Below are 22069 nucleotides of genomic sequence, written 5' to 3'. Positions count from 1 at the left end.
CTTCACTATGTGCTTGGAGTGGAGATGCCCCCAGAATATTTTAGCCCAGTGTTTGATTGTAAATTCTGATTTATTCTTGTTAAATTTTCGCTTTATTTTGTTTATTAATTTTCATTGCTGATGAAATAAAATAAAACCAAATGAGAGCAAATTTTTATCCAATTTGCACTCAAAATAGGTCAATGTAAAAAAAAAATTAAAAAAAAAATAATCTAGGAATTTGTGTTTATACCCATTACAACTAAAAATAAATATATCAATACAAAACTAAACTAACTTTACATTTACATGTATCAGAATGCATTCTATATATTTGTATTTACACTCTTTTTAAGGGAAGAGTGCATATACAAATATATTGAGTGCAAAACCGTGATCTTGTTCGTTACACTGAATATATGATCTTGTTTTTTCTAAACAAAAAGGACTGCCACCTTCGTTTCATACACTTCTTACACCGACCAATCACTGCATAACAGGTGTCCAAGGCTCGTTTAAAATTCAGTTACTCCCAAGTGTACTGGTCTGGAACACCTCTCATAAGGTGATTGGCTAGCATAGGAAGTGTAAGAAAGAACACCCACTTAACTATAACAAGGTGAAAATGAGCTACTAGAGACCTAACTTGCTTTATTATGAGATTGATTACTTTGATTCTTCCCAGTGTTCTCGGATTGATTAATAGTAGAGAGAGAGAGAGAGGCAATTGATTCCTCTCCAATGTGATTGCAGGGCAAAAAATTAAATAAGCCACTCCATTGTTGTTACATGTGAAGAAGCATGTGTATTTGTTCTGATTACAAATACCAGTCCATTTTTGTATGCAGCATCACTTCCGACATGACAAACTTTGTTTCCCCTAGCTAGAATCTAATAGAGGCTTGGATTTTATCAACCACCAATTTAATCATATCTAGATTAATTATGTTGTCTGGATTTAGATATGTTAAGGGTCGACCATGATTCCAGAGTCTCTTTTCTAGGATTAATGCATACTTCTTTATTATAATAATAATAATAATAATAATAATAATAATAATAATAATAATAATAATAATAATAGTTATAATTTCAAGGATTCATCCTGTTATACTAATTCATTGTCTTATTTTAAATAAAGATATCATCGTTTTAAGCTACTTAAATAATGAGCTACTCTAATGTATTTATTATTTAAATTAAAATTTAAAAACAGTTTTTGGCATTATTGGGGGTATTGAATAAGAATAAAGAAGAGTGCACATGAGGCCCACTGGTATATCATGGAGAGCCCACGATTTTGTGGGTTTTATCATATACCTGATATTTTGGAGGGATGCCGACTGACCATCTCAGCTACCAAACTATTGACAAAATTTTAATACTTTTATATAGAGGATAGGATAGTTGATGCCCCATATAAAAACAATTAGTTGGTTTTATCGCATCATATCTAAGTCTGGATCTGCTACCGACAAGTCTATCCACAAGAAACTACAGCCACACATCAGAAACATCTTAATTGTCATCCAAGGGGAGATGTTCCCAATGTATGATTGTAGGTTATTGTGTCTTATGGGTAAAAGACCCGAGCACAGTTTACTAATTGGCAAAGTCTAGGGGTTCTAATTTTAAGGCTGAGTTCCAATCCTATTTTCATCTTCTATTACTAATTGGTGAAGTCTCTAGCGTTTCTGATTTTAAGGCTGAGTTTTTTTATCCCATTTTCAAATTCTAATAGTCCCATTTGCTCTCTAAAAAATTTCATAGTTGATGAAAGGTAGTTGTTAAAAAACAAAAAGATCATACAACTTAGTAGGCATAGACTACAAATAGATCAGATCTAATCGGATATGCATAGATAAATCCAACTTTGACTTGTTAAAGTTAAGACTCCAATCAATTCATATCAGTTTTTATCATATTCAAATCAATAAAACAATGATCGAAATATTATATAGAAAAGTGCACTATACCATACTGCAGAATTCTGAATTCTACTGCAATCTTATACAATTCAAAATGATAAATATCCCTATTCTAAAACACTAATACCCGTTTGTGTATTGGCATAATTTCGAGCTGACACCTACTCAACTATACTGTGGGGCTAAAAATTCTTAGAGTGTACTGAACAGTCATTCTCCCAGTATTATATATTATTAATAAAATAAACTAAAAATAACTATGATCATGAACAAGATGAATTGGAAATGAACACTGTTGATCGAATCGATTCCGATTACAGCCATGACCAAATCAACCACACTGCTGAGGCCGAACTGTTAGTATTACCTGGTCGTGATCCTTTGAACATGTCAACAAAAAAGTAATGGTGGCCGAAAACCAAATTCCTGTGGCACCAGATCTCAGAATAATATCTCTCTCCTTAAAAAAAAGTGACTAATGCAGGCAATGCCCCAAGCACTTCACATGTCATTTGTCTCCACCTTTGTCTATAGCTTTTAGTGTAATAAGGTGATTGACAAACACATGAAACCCTGCTCCAGTACTGCAACCTCAGAATCTGCGACATGAAAGATTCATGGGTCACGGTCTTCTTGATCTTTGTTAGCACCACCTTAGAAGCTGTCACATGGAAGATTCATGGCTTTGTGGAGAGAGATTGTGGGGCGGCCATTAATTCCCCAGCCACGACACAGATGAGGCCAAAATATTTCAAACACGATGAATCCATGAACACAAGAAAGCAAAAAAAGGAACCAGCAGACGCTCCCTTTTATTTGGCTTTTCATCTCTCAAATGTCCAGAGGATTTTCGACATGTCATCTTCTTTCCATACCTATCATATCATATAACAATTGTGAAACTGTGTAATCTTTCTTCTTTTGAAAGATAAATTGTGTAATCAGATATTTATTTATTTCTACTTTAGTTTTTAATTTTTACTTTTGCATGGTCCATGATCAAATTCATTGTCGACCGACGCTTCTTTTGCCTACTCTTCCCTCACTGTATTCTACTATTCTTCCTTTTTGAATAAACCCTAAACCCGTTGCTGATTTGTTTTTTTATACTCGTATTAAAGTGTTCCTTCAAAGCAATATATTGCTCCTTAATCAGATTCAAGATACATGAGAATGCACCCATGCGACAAAGTTTAGATGATGATTATGGTGATCTTGACCCAAATAATCTGGGCTGTACTGCAAAGGAGGGATTCTCACTAGTTCCATTAAAGAGGGTTTTATTTTTTTTTTTCACTTCCATTTTAAACTCAAAGCCACATGAACATCATCTCCAATACGCCAAATTCGTTTGGATTACTTCTAAACCTTTTTCTTTTTTAAAACTATAAAACCTAGGATGCATTATGGGGCTGTTTGGCATCATTGCCGTTTTCTAGAGTAACGATGCCACATCAGTGCCACATCGGAAAAAATGGTGCTTCAGAAAATGGGTATTTGTTTGGAACCGTTTTTTTATAAAAAACAGTGTTCCAAGCCATGCCTCAGAAATCGGGAAGCTATGGCTTAGAGTAATGCCAAATTTGACGTTTTCTAGAGCTGCAACTCGTTATTGCCAATAGGGCAGTGATGTGGCACTGATGTGGCACTGGATAATGGATATCAGTGCTGAAAACATTTCCAGGAACAATGGTACCAAACAGAAAAAGTTGTTGTTGCTCCAGGAAACATCCTACCTGACAACAATGATTCCAAACAAAAATAAAGGTACTGTTTTTTCAGAAAACAGTGCTCCAAATCACACATCAGCAGTACCGTTTTCTCAACTACAACATCAATGCCAAACATATACCATATATATCCGGTTCAAAGTATCATTACGTGTGATTTAAAGGGAAGATACTCATCATGGATTGAAATTGTTTCTGTTTACAAGTTTTGAATCAGACCATCTATAGGAAGGGTATTAACCAATAATTATGGCCACTTATCCTAAATCCTACTATTTAGCATTTAATGAACTTGAAAGCTGATACATATCGTAAGCCAAACTCTTTCTTGAAGTTGTTTCATTGATAAAATGAAGTCTAGAACTAATCACATTGAGTTCGATCTCATCACCAAAAATTTAAATGCAAATTAATCTAAAAATGAATTTTAGCAGCATCCACCGCATTTTTTTAACTCCACACATTATTCTAGGTGGAGGGGTAACAACCTTAAATTTTTATTAATCATTATCAAAAGGAAAATTCAAAACTGCAGAACATAACCCACTTTGCCCCAAACTCAAACTTAAATAACTCTCTCTTGGACACAAGTTCGAATTGGCTCCCCATAGAGAATGCACCACATGAACCCCACAGCACATCCCAACTGTGCAGGGGGACAAGCAACACCCACCACGTTTTTTTAACCCCATACTTTATTCTAAGTGGAGGAGCGACCATCTTAAATTTTTATTAACCATTATCAAAAGAAATAGCACCATAACGTTGGGATAAATAGCATCATAATGTTTTTTTAACCCCACACTTTTTTCTAGGTGGAGGGGCAACAACCTTAAAATTTTATTAACCATTATTAAAAAAAAAAATCAAAGATATAGAGGAGAACCTAGCCCATTTTGCCTCAAAACTCAAGCTTAAAACACTTCCTTATGAACAAGTTCGAATTAGCTCCCCACAAAGCACACGCCCCACATGAACCCATTTCACATCCCAACCGTGCAATGGATAAGCAGCACCCACCATGTTTTTTAACCCCACACTTTATTCTTGGTGGAGGGGCAGCAACCTTAGAATTTCATAAACCAATATCAAAAGGAAAATTCAAAAATAGGAGAAAGTGTAGCTCAATTTGCCCCAAAAATTCAAGCTTATATAACTCTCCTTGAAAACAAGTTCGAATTGGCTCTCCACAGAGCATGCCACACATGCACCCCCACGGCATAAAGTGTGGGCTTAAAATTATAAAATGCGGCATGCTCTACGGGGAGCCAATTCAAATTCCTAATTCCAATTGATGTTGTTTGGTTAATTTGGAAGATAGCATTGGAATTAATTGGGATTTCAATTTTATCCCTTGTAAAAAAGCTTCAAATTTTGACCTTTTATTTTTTTTCTTTTTTGAAATAGATATTATTTGGCATTCAATTCACATATAAAGATATAAAGAAAACATGAAAAAAAAAGAAAAAAACACATAATAAAATAATTTTCTTTTTTTGCATTTCTGTAATTTTTTACAATTCCCATATTTTCTTGCAATTTTCTGCATTTCTTTGCATTTTCCTATATTTCCTTGCAAAATTCTACACTTTCCTACATTTTTTCTGAAATTTCTGTAATTTCTTACCATTTTCCTACACTTTTTTGCATTTTCTATAGTACATTTTTTTATAATTTCTTCAATATGGGAAATGAACTAGTGGGCCATTATGAATGGGTTGGTACTCAACACACACCCAATCCACCCATTTGCCACCCCTAACCTAGAATTAATGAGATTCTCAATCCTAGGGGAAGGGTTGGAATTAGGGGTGCAAGTCGGGTTGGCCCAAGTTAACAGTTTACACTGTTTTGGGTTCGAGCTTCGGGTTGGGCCCTTTGAATTTTTTGACAAAATCTCAACCCTAACCCGAAAAAGTTGCACCCCTAGTCGGTATGGCCATACCCTCAAATGGGAGAATGTCATTCCCCCACAAATGGAAATAAGGGTGTAATGGACCGGTTTTGGACTGGACCTCGTCCAATCTAAAATCAATTTGGATAGATTGGATTGACCAAAAAGACAGTAGATTAGATCAATCCGGTCCAAAATATTTATTAGATTGGACTGGGCCTGATCCATCGTAATAAATTTATATTAGATTTGATTGGATTAAGCCAATATTTGGTCTATTTATATAAGATAAGGATATAGGTGTAAATGGATTGAAACCAATCTAAATTAAAATGAACTTGAACAAATTGGACTGCTCCAAAATGGTCCAAATTATTTATTGGTTTGGATTGGACCAAGTCCATTTGTAATGGATTCACATTGAATTGAATCGGATTGGACCAAATTCAGTCCAATCAACACTCCTAAATGAAAATGATACTCTGATTCTGTCCAATTAAACAGTTAGAATTAGAATAGCTCATTTTGATTCTAATTTCAGATCCTATTCCAACAAACCAAGCAGACGCTCAGTAGTCAATAATTTCTGAGTTTAGAAACATTAGAATCAACAAAAGCCAATTTTAGATTTCTGATCAATTGTTTTTGGAACCAATTTGTGAATTTCTCCACTGATTCAAAAGAAAATTAGCACTTTTTAAATTTAAAAATCAGATTTCATTGTCCGTGGCTTCCATTATCAGTTTATCACTCTCCTTAATTTGCTGACCTTTTTCTACAGCGGTGTCTGAGTCCCACATGATGGGTTCACATTTAAAAACACCCAACATTTTTTATACCTAAAAATCACAGAAATAGGTAACACTCTGCATAGATACACATAAAACAAACACCCCCCCCCCCCTAATGAACATGTTCTTTCCTAAGCCTTTGAAAATGTAGAATAAAGCATTTTTCCACCAAGTTTCAAACTGATTTTTCTGCCACCAATCATCCTCAGGATCATAGAAGTCGGTTATGTGTACATTTCCTTTAAACATGGAATATATGGAAACTTGTAGCTTTCCTTCGTTGTTTCTTTTCTTGTCCTATAGCCCTAGAATCCGGTTTCTTTCATTATTTATAGATACAGTACTTGAGATACAAAAAAACTTATTGCACCGAAAACAAAAGAAGAAAAGAATCAAGTAAACTTCAGTCCCATTGTCATTCATCACTGTGACAGATTCATCATCTAAACTTGTTTGGAGTCAGCTACATGGACCTTTTCCATTTGTTTCCTCTGTGGAAATTTCTTCTAATAGATCATATCTTAAAAGTTTATCTGATGATTGTGACTACGAAAGTTGATGGGACCCTGGATCCAACCCTTAATACATCAATTTTCTGCAAGCACATAGATTCTCGTGATCTAGACTGTATAGCTCATCTTCATGAAGTCATGAACTACTTTCCATTGATTGCTTCCAAGGGCGGCAATTTCATCTAATAATCTATATATTTCATGTCTACTCAAAACTTATAAATTTATATTATAATTGGACCCCTCCATTATAATAATCTTTTTTTTTTCAGGGAAGTAGTTGTCAGTAATTGCCAAAGATATTGTCTTCAAAATCAATGCATTTTCTAGGCTTGTAGAGCCATGTTCATCCTAAGTTCACCTATATAACATTGTCTCTTTTAGGGCAACTGTCTTCCTCTCCCTATAATATAATGAGAATTATATCTCTCTCTCTCTGGTGTATCTTTTCATATCAACACCCATGAAGTTAAAAGTTTAATTATTTCAAAAAGTGATATCACAACTTCAATTATATTCTCCTTTGGCCCTACAACGCTGCCTAACAATCCTTAACCCATAAATTACATGGTAAGATTTCATTTTCTCACTTAATTTAATTTCATAAACCTACATTTTTTTAAATTCAGAGGTTGAAAACTTCTGATCGATGTTTGATGAATTGATAATAAAAAAATGTCTCAAGGTTAAATATTAGTAATTTTAATTTCTAGAAATGTAAATTTAAAAGTACCCCTTTCAAGGAAACAAAAACCCAGTATAAAATTAAATGAAAAAAAAAATGGAACTTAAAGGAAAAATAGATTTTCATTAATTAACATAAATTGAGACCCATTTTGGTAAACTAATCAAACTTTAGTTTTTCTAGATACAATTATAAATAGAATTACTAGAGAACATATATAAGTCAAACCATTGGACTAGAAAAGAACTAGACTTATCCTTTTTATCATTAAATGTAAAGATGAAAAGTGGGGTGGGCCGGTTGGTGGACCATATATAAGTTGGGTTATTATAACCTTCCAGTCAAAGTTATTATAAAACCCCCAACATGGGATAATGGATGGAACTGTCTTGTTTGAATATCCAACAGAAACAAGTGTTGCACAAGCTAGAGGCATGTGCCTATAGCGCTAGCCTTTTGTCTAAACCCAAGATATGAAATATGTAGTGAGAAGGAATAATAATGCTGAGTCTACTGACTCTACAGGTTAGAAGAGTTCACAAGTGTCCAGGTAAGCTCCATCTAACTACTAAAGCACCCTCTAGGCTCTACCATGTCCCAACCCTATTGAGTTTTAGAAAATATAATCTTATGGTCAAGATTTCAGCAACTATCCAATTATGATCAAATTTAAATTGTCTTGAAAATCTTTATGGAGGGACCATTCAGTCATGGACAACAAACACTGTTTGGGTCAATTAGTCATGGGTCCTTTGCACAATAAGCCTAATTCTATATATGAAAGAGCTTTTAAGGGGTTGGTCAGTTGGGAGTTGCATACTTGGATTGATGCATGCATCTCCATCAATTAGGTTGGATCATGCAGGGTGGGTCCCAACAAGTAGATACCCCTTGGATGGTGTTTGTGTGTGCATTGTGACATGCTGTCTAACCTTAGTATTCCACAAAATCAGGGGGAAACAGCAAGCCTTGAAGCCAAAAAATGGGATGGGACACAAACAATCAACCAAACCATTGTGGAACAACTCTCTTCTACTTGAAACGAAATTCTCTTGATGTTCTGGACTCCCTATAAGTATCCGTTTGGGAGGATTGAAGCCCAACGATTTCTGGCTTTTCAAGGTGGTTTCACTTGAACAATTTATATGTATATGGCAAAAATCCAAATAGCCCAAATTGGCTATCAGTCGGTTATTTGAAGGGCTATCCGCTTCAAAGCAGCTAAACCAGTTATGTTCAATCTTCAGTTCAGACCTCCTAAATGGGTTTGTAAGTGCCCATTTGGAATGACTGAACCCAGCAACTTCTGGTTTTTTAAGATAGGCCCCACATGGTGAAAAATCCCAAAAGACCAAATTGACAATCAATCGGTCATTTGAAGGGCTTTCCACTTCAACCTCTTTGACGATTCTAGAGAACTCCAAAGCAGATGAACCAGCTTTGCTGAATCTTTGGCTCAGCCTTCCCAAAGAGGCCCTAAAATAAAACTCTCTCCGGTTCAGCTGTAATTGTTAAGTTATTCAGAGCTTGCAAAGAAATCCCGGTTGCTCAGGAATAATGGGGCCAGAACAAGAAGCTGTTTGGAAAGGGACATTATCAAGGAACAGATGCTCTATTGGCTATTTGGCTCTACTTGTTCTCCACTTAGAAACAGCAGGAATCCATATTTAGCCCCTTTCTCAATCAGATTTTGTTTTATGCACAAAATATTCACACATAAAAACACCGCCCATTGATTGCTTTATCTTCTCTAGTTCTCTTCCACAAGTAGTCTTCGTATTTATTTTCCTGCTAAATGCAGCCAAGTCGGGTCAAACCCAACCTACCATCATCCTACTTGCAATGCAACAAGGGACCAATTAGCTAATCCACACCAAATCATCTAGAAGAATTTCTGCAGATCATGGTTTTAAGTTTTGATGAAATTCTGCAAATTTTCAACTGAATTTGATTTGGAGAAAATTTTGAAATTCTTTGCAGAATTTGGGATTTTGTTATCCAAAAATTTAGATTTTTATGTAAATTTTATAAAATAAATAATATAAATAAGGGTTTGATTAGAATATGGAGAAGAGATGATACCGAAAAAACTTATAACCAATCAATTAACATCATAAAGTAGTAACCAATCAGAAGGATTTTTATATTTTCAGTATCATGTCTTTTTGGCATCATAGATTTTTCATGTAATTATAGAAATAATTAAACAATATTAAAATATAAAACTCATGAAAAATAATTTTACTAGAATCGGGATCTTTTGAAATTTCTTCACTGGCATTGGGTCCGAAATGGACAAATTTATCAAATTTGTTAAGGAGCTGATCCAAATACATCACGTCACAGATCCAAATAATTATTGAACTAGCCAGAAAAACTTTAGCTGTTGGGGGCCAAGATCATAGGCTGTTGAGACAGTTTCTGGAAATGCCAGTTACCATAAGAATACGTAAATTAGTAATTACATCTTAATTTATTTTGACTAAATACCAAAGCATGGGCGTGAATTGGTGAACTGCCCAGAACATGTCCAGCCTAGAAACTGTCTTAAAAGCATATGCTATTGGGCCTCAACAGCCAAAGTTAACCCGTACTAGCCAGTCCATTTTCGGTTCCTAATCGATCAGATCAACTCTTGGGATTCATGTCGGTTGGTAGATTCTCTGACTTGTTGGAATAGAGACCTGGGATCAAATCCTGCTACCACCAAGGGTTGGGAGATTTAAGGGAAAGGGGATGGGCTGCCCCCTGTTGTGTAGCCCCATGAAGCGAAAAAAAAAAAACTCTTGGGATTCGTATCTAATCAGAAAAATTGATTGGATTCGAGTCAGATGAATCAGATCACAAAGGTAGTGTGCATGTATCATAACTCATAACAACTAGAAGTCTGATCTGTGTAGTTAAGCTCAAACTAATCCCCCGTTTGGATAATCTTTTACTTTTGAGCTTGGGGCTGGGATAAACAAAAATGTCAAAAATGAACCAAATGTGTTAAGAATTGCTTTCTAAAACATAACAATCTAAATCTAAAACACCCAAAGCACTTTTAAGCCTCAAAACACAAAGCCTCAGTGCGAGGGCTTTCTAGAAACCACTTCTGGCATTCCAAATTAAGTCCCATACAGAAAATTCTGAAGTTGTGTTTATTGAAAATTCTGAAAATCAACAAGAGTGTTCCAAAAGCTAGAATCAACAAGAAAATTCTGGCTACTGTGAATGGTTTTATCCAGAACAAGATTTCTCAGCCAAAGCAGCTCACCCCAAACTTAGAAGCCATTCCAAATAGGGCCTAAAAATGGCGTTTTTTAAAAGTGGGCCTTGTGGACTTATCCAAACACAACGTAAGCTTTCTGATCAGCTAGAGACTGCTTAGATGGATGACGAGGTCACGAGGGTACACCGCATACATTGGCCAGGAAAAAATGACACAGCTAATTCAGAGGACCCCCTATCCGACGAACGGTCTGGATGGGCCACATCATCTGTCCGTGTGGACCATTGATTTACAGGGCTGTCTACTCATCATCAATCCGAATAACCAGATGGTTTATGGCCCACATCCAATTTTTAATCTGGGCAACCTCAACGGTCCTGTGGGGTGGGGCCATACCATGTACGAGGACAGTTAAAAACTTTTTCTTCTCAAGTCTCAACAGCAACGACAAATCTCCATTGATCCGACAGTTAAGATCAAATGCTCAAAATGCAACGGCCAAAATCTCCTGGAGTCATGATCCAGAGTGGCATCCCTCCAAATTCCCAATTTGAATGAACAAGGTTTTGGGAAATTTGGCTCAACCCAATTGGCCAATTCCCTTAATTAGAAAACTTAATCCATGGCAAAAAAAAATTAATTATTTAATAGATCTACTTATATTAAATACTCTATGGCCTATGCTCTACCAAACCACATCGTTTGGGTCCCAAAAAATTCAATTGGGTCCCACTTAATAAATCTCAGACGATCAAGACCGTCCGGTCCATTTCATTCTTTTGAGTAGTCAAAAGAAATGTTGGTGAACAGTCCAAAGTTCTTGTTTAAAAAATCATAATCAATTTATTAAAAAAGCACAGGTCTCACAAACTATATAAATAAAATAAATAACGCTCAATTCAAAAACGCGTTAATTTTTGGCGTTTTTTGCTCTCACACTTTCGGCCCATTCAAACAGTGTATAAATAAAACCGCACCACTCCATAAACCTTCCGAACTTCACCACTATTTTCTCTCTTCTCTCTCTCTCTTGCTCGCTCGCTCGCTTGCTCTCATGGCTCTCTGCAACTTTTTCCTTCTCCTTCTCATCGTCTCTTCCCTCTCCCTCTCAGTCCAAGGAAACCGGAACTTCAACAAACTGAAACCCTCTTTAAAGTACTCTTTCTCGTTCCCTCTCACCTCTCACCGTCTTTCTCACCCCGACTCTCCTGCTACTCTCCTTCCCTCGCTCGTTTCGGCAACCAGACGGAAGCCTAATCCAAACCCTGGTTCTCTGAACAAGCCCTCTGCGTATAAATCTTCATTTAAGTATTCAGTGGCTCTGATCGTTTCTCTCCCAATCGGCACCCCGCCACAGAGCCAATCAATGGTGCTGGACACCGGAAGCCAGTTATCATGGATCCAGTGCCACAACAAAACCGTTGCAAAGCTTCCTCCAGCATCGTTTGATCCTTCACTCTCCTCCACGTTTTCCGTTCTCCCCTGCAACCACCCTCTCTGTAAGCCCAGGATTCCTGATTTCACTCTACCAACCGATTGCGACCAGAACCGTCTCTGCCACTACTCCTACTTCTACGCCGACGGCACCTTGGCTGAGGGCAATCTTGTCCGGGAAAAGATTACGTTTTCCAGGCTTCAGAGCACCCCTCCTCTGATCTTGGGCTGTGCCCGGGACACCGGCGCGGCGGAAGGCATTCTGGGGATGAATCTCGGCCGCCTGTCATTTTCTTCGCAAGCAAAGATTTCGAAGTTCTCCTATTGCGTGCCGCTTCGTCGGAAGCTCGCGAAGGTCCCACCAGTGGGAACATTTTATCTTGGTGAGAACCCGTACTCCGGCGGGTTCCGGTACGTTGACCTGTTGACCTTCGACCGAAGTCAGAGTCAGCAAATGCCAAATTTTGATGCTGCAGCGTATACGGTTGTGATGGAAGGGATACGAATTGGCGGGAAGAGGCTGAACATTTCGCGCGCAGTTTTCCGGCCGGATCCCAGCGGGGCCGGTCAGACGATGATCGATTCCGGCACCGAGTACACGTTCCTGATGGAGGATGCGTATGTTAAAGTGAGGGAGGAGATTGTTAGATTGGTGGGACCGTCCAAGGTGAAGCAAGGGTACGTGTACGGTGGAGCTTTGGATTTGTGTTTCAACGGAGATCCCGTGGCAATGGGACGGCCAATAGGCGACGTGGTACTGGAGATGGAGAAAGGGGTGGAGATTGTAGTTGAGAAAGAGAAGGTTTTCACAGACGTTGGCAGTGGGGTCCATTGTCTCAGCATCGGACGGTCGCAGTTGCTGGGGGTAGAGAGTAACATAATCGGGAACGTTCATCAGCAAAATCTATGGGTGGAATTTGATCTTGTTAACCGTAGAGTTGGATTCGGAAGGGCGGAGTGCAATATGTCAGCGTAGACATGCAGAAGCACCGGAACACTATTCTATTGTGAATACACTTGTCCATATGTTAACCGTCGTAGAGTGGACTCCGATACTGTACTGGGGGGCCCACCCCCACTACTCAGTGGGCCCCATGAAAAACCAACAGTGATGATCTAATTAGGTAAACTATGTACTATGTTAAACTTGTCATGGACACCCATGAGAGTTTACTTACCGTCCGATGTCACTGGTGGACCCGGGCCCACCACGTTGTTTCATGCGTGGACCTTGGCCCATGGGTGCTGCTGCTACGTGCATCATCTGCAAATTCCCGACATGAGTATCGTTCACATCCAACGCATAGCATAAATTCCCGTTTTCCCGACATGCACGCGAAGAGAAGTATATTCCCTACGTGGTTGTCTTTGTCTTGATTCATCTACTATATTAAATTTTGGCAATAAATAATTCATTTGTTTATTATTTATTATGATCTTGATTCTTCGATGTGATCAACGGTTCTGATGCCTGATACGTGTAAACCTCTCTCCGGCCTCTGGTGGGGCCCTTCATTGTAATAGTCGTGTGATGGTAGTAAAAGAACAAGTGAGGTGGTGGCGGATCTTCAGGTGGACTATTAACGCGTTTTGGATGGGGTGGGCCATTTGCCCAGACAGATGTTACATAGTTGATTGTATTTTTTGGGGGGACCCACTGACTGAGATTATCTGATGAAATGAATGAAGCTTTATTCAACAGTAATAGAAATACGAGATCTCGGTGATTTGGTTGAAACTTGGAAGGCACAGGTGCAATGATGGTCCATGCGGATAGCCGGTCACTTCACAAGATTCTTGCAGGAGAGCAGGAAAAGCTCTCACGTTGGCTTTGGTGGAGCTTTCACCGTCAACTGTCAAAGGCTGAGAAGCTGGGAGCCTGGGACTGAGGAAATAAGTACTTGGGGAAGTGAAAGGTAAAAGCGAGGGAGGGAGGGGTGGAGCTGGCTGGGGACTCGTGAGTAATAATAAGCGGCAGATGGTGAAGTGATTGGTAAGGCGAGAGCGAGAGGACAGCAAGATGAGCGTGGGCGTGGGCGTGAGAGTGCGTTCAGTAAATGCAGACGTGATCAGCAACACAAACCTAAAGAGGAGTCGTTGGGATAAAGCCGAAAGGATTCGTGGTCGATATAAAGGGCGAGAACAGCTGGCGGAAAAGAAAGAAGAGACGAGAGAGAGATAAAGGGATCACTTTCAATTCTCGAGAATCCATCCAATCTACAATTCTACATTGCATTTGCTAAGAATCTGGCTTTCCGTAAAGGAAGAGAGATGTCAGCACTTGAGCAGCGATCACCAAACGCTACTCTTCTAGTGGTTCTGTTCTGGCGAACTCTTTATTTCTATCTGAGGTCCCACCATCACTTAGTAGTAACGCCCACGCGTTTTATTTTTAAACAGGCCAGTTTGCTTCTGGATCATGACTCATGTGGATGGAGACGTGAAGATATCTTTGTTTTTCGATCCAGAGTCTATACGAAGATGATTAGATATTAGACAAAGCTAGAAGCTTTGGTAGGGGCTGCTGGTCTTCCTAACTTTAACCAGTCAAAGGGAAAGGAGTTCGATGTCTAAGAAGGGAAATGTATCAAGGTCACGGTCACACAATAAATTTGAGTACATACTGGGAGTTAGTGTAGGTCCTGTAGGATATGCTGAGTTTTGTTTTATTGCAGGATGCGACGACCCACTCTGCCCGGATTGTGAGGGTGGTAAAGCCGTAAAGGTAATGTGGGTTCAGTGCAGTGGACTTGCTCTTCATTGCTCCTTTAATTTGTCCTTGTCTTTCAATGGTGATAGCAACTAGTGAGCTTTGTTAGTCAAAAAACAAAAGCATCTAGGAAGCTTTTAAATGTCCAAACTTTTGTCATTACAACACAATTTTCCCTTGAATAATTCCGAAGATTAATTTAAGCCGGGGTGAACTTGAATGAAGCTTTTCTCAAGTTATTCTAATTTGATTTATAAGATTATTCTTATAGTCTATTTGATTCAAACAAGAATGGAAATGAAAATTGGAATCAACATGAATAAAATTTCATTTCTAAAGGTAGAGCAGGGAATGACCATTCCCTCAAATGGAAGAAAGTCATTTCAGTAGAAATGAGAATAGAATTCCGATTCCACCTAATTAAACAATTGAAATTAAAATTAATCCATTCCGATCATAGGGTCCATTTGGTTTGCAGGAATAGGGGTTTGGAATCGAAATCGGAAATAGTCCATTCCAATTCTAATTGTTTGGTTGGGTGAAATCGGAATTTCATTCCCATTCCTACTGGAATGGCATTCCCCTATTTCAGGTAACGGCCATTCCCTACCCTTCCCTTGAGAATGAAATCCCATTCCAACTGATTTTCATTCCTATTCTTGTCTGAACCAAACAGACTATGAGAATGAACCATTCCAATTCCGAAGGATTTCAACTCCAATTCGAATTCCAATTCTTATTACGAATTAAACGGGCCCCTATTCCTGCAAACCAAAAGGGGCCTAAATTTCTTTTAACACGGTACATGTGGTAACTTAGTAACTTTAGGTGCATTGGTGATTGAGACCCATGATTTGGCTTTATTTGTATGATCAAAACACACACACATGGAACTGCATCTTTCCGCCTAAGCAATTACTTGACGCCCATATGTCCCAACCACTATCTGGACCCATTATATTGAATTATGAAGGCTTTTGCTTATAAAAGAAAAGGACTTATAAGGGCACATTTGGATATCTACCTTTCTGGGATCTCTGTTTTGGTAATCCCGAAATAGATCTCACATTCTCTGTTCAATTTTTGCTGGATCATGTGAGCCTCACAGTTGATGCTTTATCTGTTTTCGCCACAGAGAGACACCCATGGATGCACTAGTGGAGTTAGGTAGAGAAAATATCTAATCTTGATGACCCAAAAAATAATTTTGAAAACCTGTAGCACAGATGGTTGCTTCAAAGCGAGCTGAGGGCTACAGGTGTTGGCTACCTTTTCTTCTCCTCATGCTGAGTTGTGGCCTAAAAGAGTTGCATCATGTCTCGTGGGAAGTACTCTTCTCTGGGCATTCTATATATCTGGCACTAGGAAAGAAAATCTAAGTAGAATTTGAACCATATGGTTGATCTGAACAGGAAAAAAGTAAAAGTAAATGGTTAATGCGTAAGTACTTGGTTTGTTTGTTGGAGGGTATAGATTGGAGCCTTAGAGGGCCACATTGTTCATTCAAGTGGCTAGAGAGGTCAACTGAAAAGGTTGGTTTCCGTTTCTCCTCCAAATAAGTTCTGAACTCTCACACTTGGATAAATAGATGAATAATTATCATTTTATTTGTGGACCCCAAGTTCATGGGTTCAACCACCCACAATATGGGCTCTAGAGATCTGAATCAATTAATAAGGATGAAAGACCACCAGATAAGCATTGCTGAAACAGCACATTCTCCACTCCCATAGGCTCAAACTTCGATAGAGTTCTGAAATCATTAACGGACACGTGGAGGAGAAAGATCAGCTTTGGCTTAAAGTTTAGTCCACAAGCCCGTGCGCGGAGGATCAATTCAACCGCAGGAATCGAGGCCCAATTGTCTCACATTTGAGATTTGACGTCATAGCCAACAAAGGATGAAATCTCATTGTTGACATTCTTTTAAACAATAAAGCACTCGCTCTGACTACACACCAATTAGGGTTTGTTCAAGAAACAGGTGCTGAAGGTGAAATGGTGATAAGATTTCAAAATGAGAAAGGTTTTATTGTCGGTATTTGATAATATTTTATGAATAGAATAATCACGCAATTCTTGTGTTTCATTAATCAGCAATAATATAAGGTTGTTTTATGTATCATTGTCATTTTTACTTAGAAATGCTTTAATTTGTTAGATACAAATTTTAGGAAAAAAGAAAAATATATTTTTTTAACTATAAATGTTTTAAGTTATCAATACAACATTTGTATCATTTTTATTTCTTCAAAAAATGTTAAATTTAGTGTTTCTCAAGTTTTTTAAAACCGAAGGATATATAACCGTTCTGGGTCTGGTTCCTAAGTTGAATGGTTTGATCGTCTAGTCTAAACAAACAGCCCACTCTAATTTAGAAATTTGAAAAAACAAAAAATGGCAAAAAAAATATATTGTTCAGGTCAATGGTTCACTAACCAAATCAATGATTTTTTACCAAAAAGCAGTTTTGGGGTAAAACATAACCGATTAGGTGATTGGTTCTCAGTTTTTCTAGTCCAATCATCCGATCTAGTCTGATTTTGAAAACACTAATGTTTCTAATATGAATGCCAACACCCAATCCAATGCTTATTTTTTTAGTGGAAATGATTTTGTATGTGTTTGGTTCCATGGACATTTATGGGTAAGCCGTTTATTTGTACTTGTTCACTTTCAGGGTGTTTGGTTCTGTTTACGTTTATTCAGTAAACGTTGATTGGTGGTGCCACATAGGTGCCATATCAGCATTTTCTCTCTCTTGTTCTTCTGCATACATCGAAAATATAAAAAGTGAACTTTGGTTTATGTGCATACCAGTCGTTTGTAGAAATTATTTTTTGAAACTTCCACAAACGGTCAGGCGTTTATTCATTGTTACACTGAATTGGCGCCCATTTATCATAAACGGTTGCAATTATTGCATTTCTCGGTTTTACCAGCAAATAAAGTACAAATGTTTATTCAATAAACATAAACGGAACCAAACACACACTTTAAACATTTATTTATACATTTTCACTTTAAATGTTTCATGTTTTTGTTGTTTGGTTGAGTTTCACTTTAAACATTTTTTACTCTCCACCTCATATTAATACCCATTAAAGTGTGTTACATCAACATTTGGTTTCAAAAAAAGTTGGGGTATTGGGAGAAAAAAGAATCTGATGTATCATCAAATGCCTCATGCACAAAAATCAAAGCGTTTTATTTTTCTACCATTTATTTAATAAACAGTGAAACCAAACAATTCATTTTGCTTCATATGCAATAAACATTAATACCTATGTGGTGCTGATGTAGCGGCTTTTTTTTCAATAAACGTTCACAAAACCAAACAACCTTTATGATGAGATGTAACAATACAGCTAAAACGTTGAAATGATAAATGGCTTTTTTAAATCTAAAAAATTTCAGCGTTCTGTTTTGAGTTCTTACTTCAAGAATTACCAAATCCCCAACTGAGTATTCAAGGAATTTTGAGGATTGAAGATACACTACTTCCAAATCAGCCCCCCACAACGTCTTACAGCACATCCTCATCATGTATTAGGAATATCTCTCGATAATAATCCCAGAAATAATGATATCATCATTGAGAGATGCTCCTAATACATGGCGAAGATGTACTGTAGGACATTGTGGGGGGCAATCTCATGGGGGCGGATTTGAACTCGATTTACAGCAGCACATCTCAATCATGGATTGATTGTCATCTCAAACAATATGAAACATGTTTGAAAATTGTGTGGGAATGTAGCATATCGGGTCTCCTTCCAGATTTATAATGCTCTTTATTTCCTTGCTAGTTGGGAAGAGTACAAACAGAAATATGTAAAGTACGTGCAAATACAAGTTTAAAAATACAAAATATAAAGCTTTACAAATTGCAATATACCTTTTTGCATTTACACTCTTTTCAAACTGAGCCATAATCAAAAGAACCCATACCCAGAGAAATTTGAATTCAATAAACTCAAATATGAGGTGAAGATCAAACCTTTCTAGGAATGGAAAAACACTGAGGAAATATGCGTCAGCAGCTTTAGCCCATTTGGGACGGCTGAGGCGCTAAGCTCAAAATTCAGTTCAGCTGCTTTGAAGCGCTCTAGATAAACTATACCAAAAGTTTAAAATCACAACCCTTCAAAAGACTGACTGGCATTATATTTACTCCTTGCATTTTTCACGAATTAATAGAAATTAAATATAATGAATTTGATTGATCAATTGCATGAAAAACACATTTTAAAAAATAGTTTTTTTTATTAAAATCAGTTTTCAACTTGTCTCACGTTATAAATTACAAAACTTGTTTTGAGTTTGTAAATAAGAGCTTATTTACATTCCTTAAAAAAATAGGAAAGTATAGAGGCTTACTACTGTGCAACATGCACGCATGCGTGTTTGTGCATGTGTGTGTATAGCGCAATTAGGTGTACTTTGTTCACACCCGCATGACTTGCAAAGGGAGGCTTTAACTTTTGGTGCGAGGTTGACCGTTGATATTTCAACGGCTACGATTCGATCAGGTGCGATCAAGAGGCACTATTCAAAATTAATAATCATTAACTTTTAACTATATTGTAACTGTTCAAAGAGACTTTTTTTAAATCAGCGGGTTCCTCTACTTCATAACTCTTTAGAAATTATTTACTATCATGAGCTGGAAGATTTGTGCAAGGGTCATTTGGAAACAAAGAACCAACAGGGTATGTAAGGTTTAATTCCAACCTCGAATTAGCAATGGATTGCATTTAATATATTCACGTCTTCTTTTTGTACTTTTAAATTCTTTATGCTTTTTTTTTATTTCATACTTATTAAGCTTATGTGCATTCATGCATTTGTGCGTGGGGACAAGTTGTTTAACGAGATTTCCTAATCAACACAAAAAATTTCCACGTGGCAACCCATTTCTGGGTCCAAAGGCCTCAGAGTTCCTCTCTCAACCCTTTTTTATGGGGTAAAATTAGGCCCACAAAACTTTTTGTCAAGTATCTAAAATAAGTCTTTCCTTACGAACAATTCAAAAAAAAAAAAAAAAAAAAAAATCCACAGCCTACATGATGGGTTCAAAATACTTTAACAGAGGTCCAATCCAAAAAGGGCTTACATGAAGCTTCTAGCTTTGCAAGGTGGGTCTCACAAGGAAATCACCTACAAAGCTCATGTACAATATGACTCAGTTATGAAATCTGACTTTCTAGTGATGTGAAACTACTACTATTAATAAAATTCAACCAAAGCTGAAGCCCTCCCCAAAAGGATCTAAGCATTGCTTAAAAAGCTCGACGCATAACAAAAGCATGTGGTTAATTAGAAGCCCACTCCTAAGAGAATTTTCAATTAATTCAAGAGAATTCAAATAAGATTTATTGGTGTGATTGAAAAATAAATAAATAAGTGTTAAGACCACCTCTTTCCAAGAGGAGAGAAGGGGCAAAGACATGATTTTCGTCTATTCCAGCAGCTATTGCATCCAAGAGCTGGAAGGAATGCGTAGTGGTCTGTTGGAAGCAAAGAGCCACGGCGTTAGGAAGGCTATATATGATTGATTTCAACTTCAAATTTGTATGGATTCCATCAGCCAAATTGGCAACTTGATGCAACCCATTTGGTTTGTGTAGGAATACAAACAAAAGAAGCATTCTCAAAATCTTGCATTAGATTTAATCCTGTGAAGGTATGTGTCCATTTGCCAATTTGGTTGATGGAATGCATATAAGTTTGAAGTTAAAGTCAGCAGACCAAATGGAGATTTCTATATGCATGTCTCTATGTGGATAAAGGTTATTTAGATTTTGCATTGCTGTTTTTACGAAAAATGTGCTTTGAGTTGATTAATATAAATTTGACATGAGGCTTTTTATGGCTGAAACAAGCATACCTTAGTGGGAGGCTGTTTGGGGAAACGTTAAATCGACATTTTAAGTAAATCTGAAGTGATTCTTACATGTGATGTGATGTAACAACACATCTTTCACTAATTTTATATTATATTAATCAACTCAAAACATGTATAACCAGTAATGGTATTGATACCAAAAAGGATTTCACATGTTTCTTAAGCTCTTTGTGGGGTAGATGTAGGCAAGAAAACTTCGCCAAGTGTCTAGAATAGCCTTTCTTGATGAGTTTATCCTAATCATGTTCTTCAACCCAATTCAAACAGAATTTGGTAGGCACACTTGGTGAATAAGTGTGCTGACATAACAGAGGAAGCATGGAATTTAGATTCGAGAATATGTGGAATTTAGATCAATCAACAAAAATAAAATAATAATAGAGGAAGTGTGGATCCTACCTAGAAAGGGTTCAAGAGGCCAATAAATCCAAGCAAAGTCTAAAATAGTAGCTCAAAAGGTCAAAGAATGGAACAAGATAAAGAGTAATCAACAACATTTTTATTTAAAAGAGAGAGAGAGGCAAATATTGAGAATGTAATCTTTAAGGCTCATTTTGGAAGGAGTACAAATACAATTTTGTAGAGTGCAAAACCTTGTATTTTGTATTATTTTGTATATATTTGTACAGTATATATTTGTATTTGCACTCCTCCCAAACTAAGCCTAAGAAACAAAGAAGAAGCCTTGCATGCAAAAGAATCTTAAGAGAGAAGAAATATTTTGAGCTCAAAAATAAAAAAATACCTAGCTAAAATATGGTGACAACAACACCAAAATTCTTTCACACAACCACCTTAATAAGAAGAAACAAGAATCCAATAATTGGAGTTAGAAATTCTAACGATATCTAGGCACCTGTTTGGCATCGATGTCGTTGCTCCAGAAAACGGTGAGACATCAGTGTCATGTCAGAAAAAATGGTGCTCCAAGAAACACCTGTTTGTTTGAAACCATCTTTTCATAAAAAAACAGTGCTCTAAGCCACACATCGGAAATCAGGAAGGCATGGCTTGGAGCAATGTCGAATTTGACGTTTCCTAGAGTTGCAGCTTGTTGCTGCCAACATGAACGTGAGGTGGCAGTGACGTGGCACTGGATAATGGGTACCAATGCTGAAAATATTTCCTTAAACGTTCTATTTGGCAACAACATTACCAAACAAAAAACGTTGTTGTTGCTCCATGAAACGTTCTATTTGGCAACAACATTTCCAAACAAAAAAAACGCCATTTTCTTAGAAAATGGTGCTTCCAACCCACACATCAATAGCACTATATGTATCT

General features: G+C 37.3%; 1 protein-coding gene across 1 annotated transcript; it reads left to right on the top strand.

Annotated features, from left to right (window-relative positions):
* The first annotated feature begins 11718 nt into the window (after window positions 1-11718).
* Window positions 11719-13600, top strand: LOC104607419 (aspartic proteinase PCS1-like). The gene has a single exon (XM_010273059.3). The coding sequence runs from the start codon at window positions 11788-11790 to the stop codon at window positions 13141-13143; it is 1356 nt and encodes a 451-aa protein (XP_010271361.1). The 5' UTR covers window positions 11719-11787; the 3' UTR covers window positions 13144-13600.
* The last annotated feature ends 8469 nt before the right edge of the window (window positions 13601-22069 follow it).

This window comes from Nelumbo nucifera, chromosome 4 (genome assembly GCF_055504915.1).
Source record: "Nelumbo nucifera cultivar China Antique chromosome 4, China Antique-T2T, whole genome shotgun sequence".
NCBI classification, from domain to species: domain Eukaryota; kingdom Viridiplantae; phylum Streptophyta; class Magnoliopsida; order Proteales; family Nelumbonaceae; genus Nelumbo; species Nelumbo nucifera.
The sequence above is the reverse complement of the archived record's forward strand: the minus strand, read 5'-3'. Positions and strand labels throughout refer to the sequence as shown.

Excerpts from the sequence above, each read along its gene's own strand:
- LOC104607419 (XM_010273059.3), top strand. The coding sequence starts at position 11,788 with ATGGCTCTCTGCAACTTTTTCCTTCTCCTTCTCATCGTCTCTTCCCTC.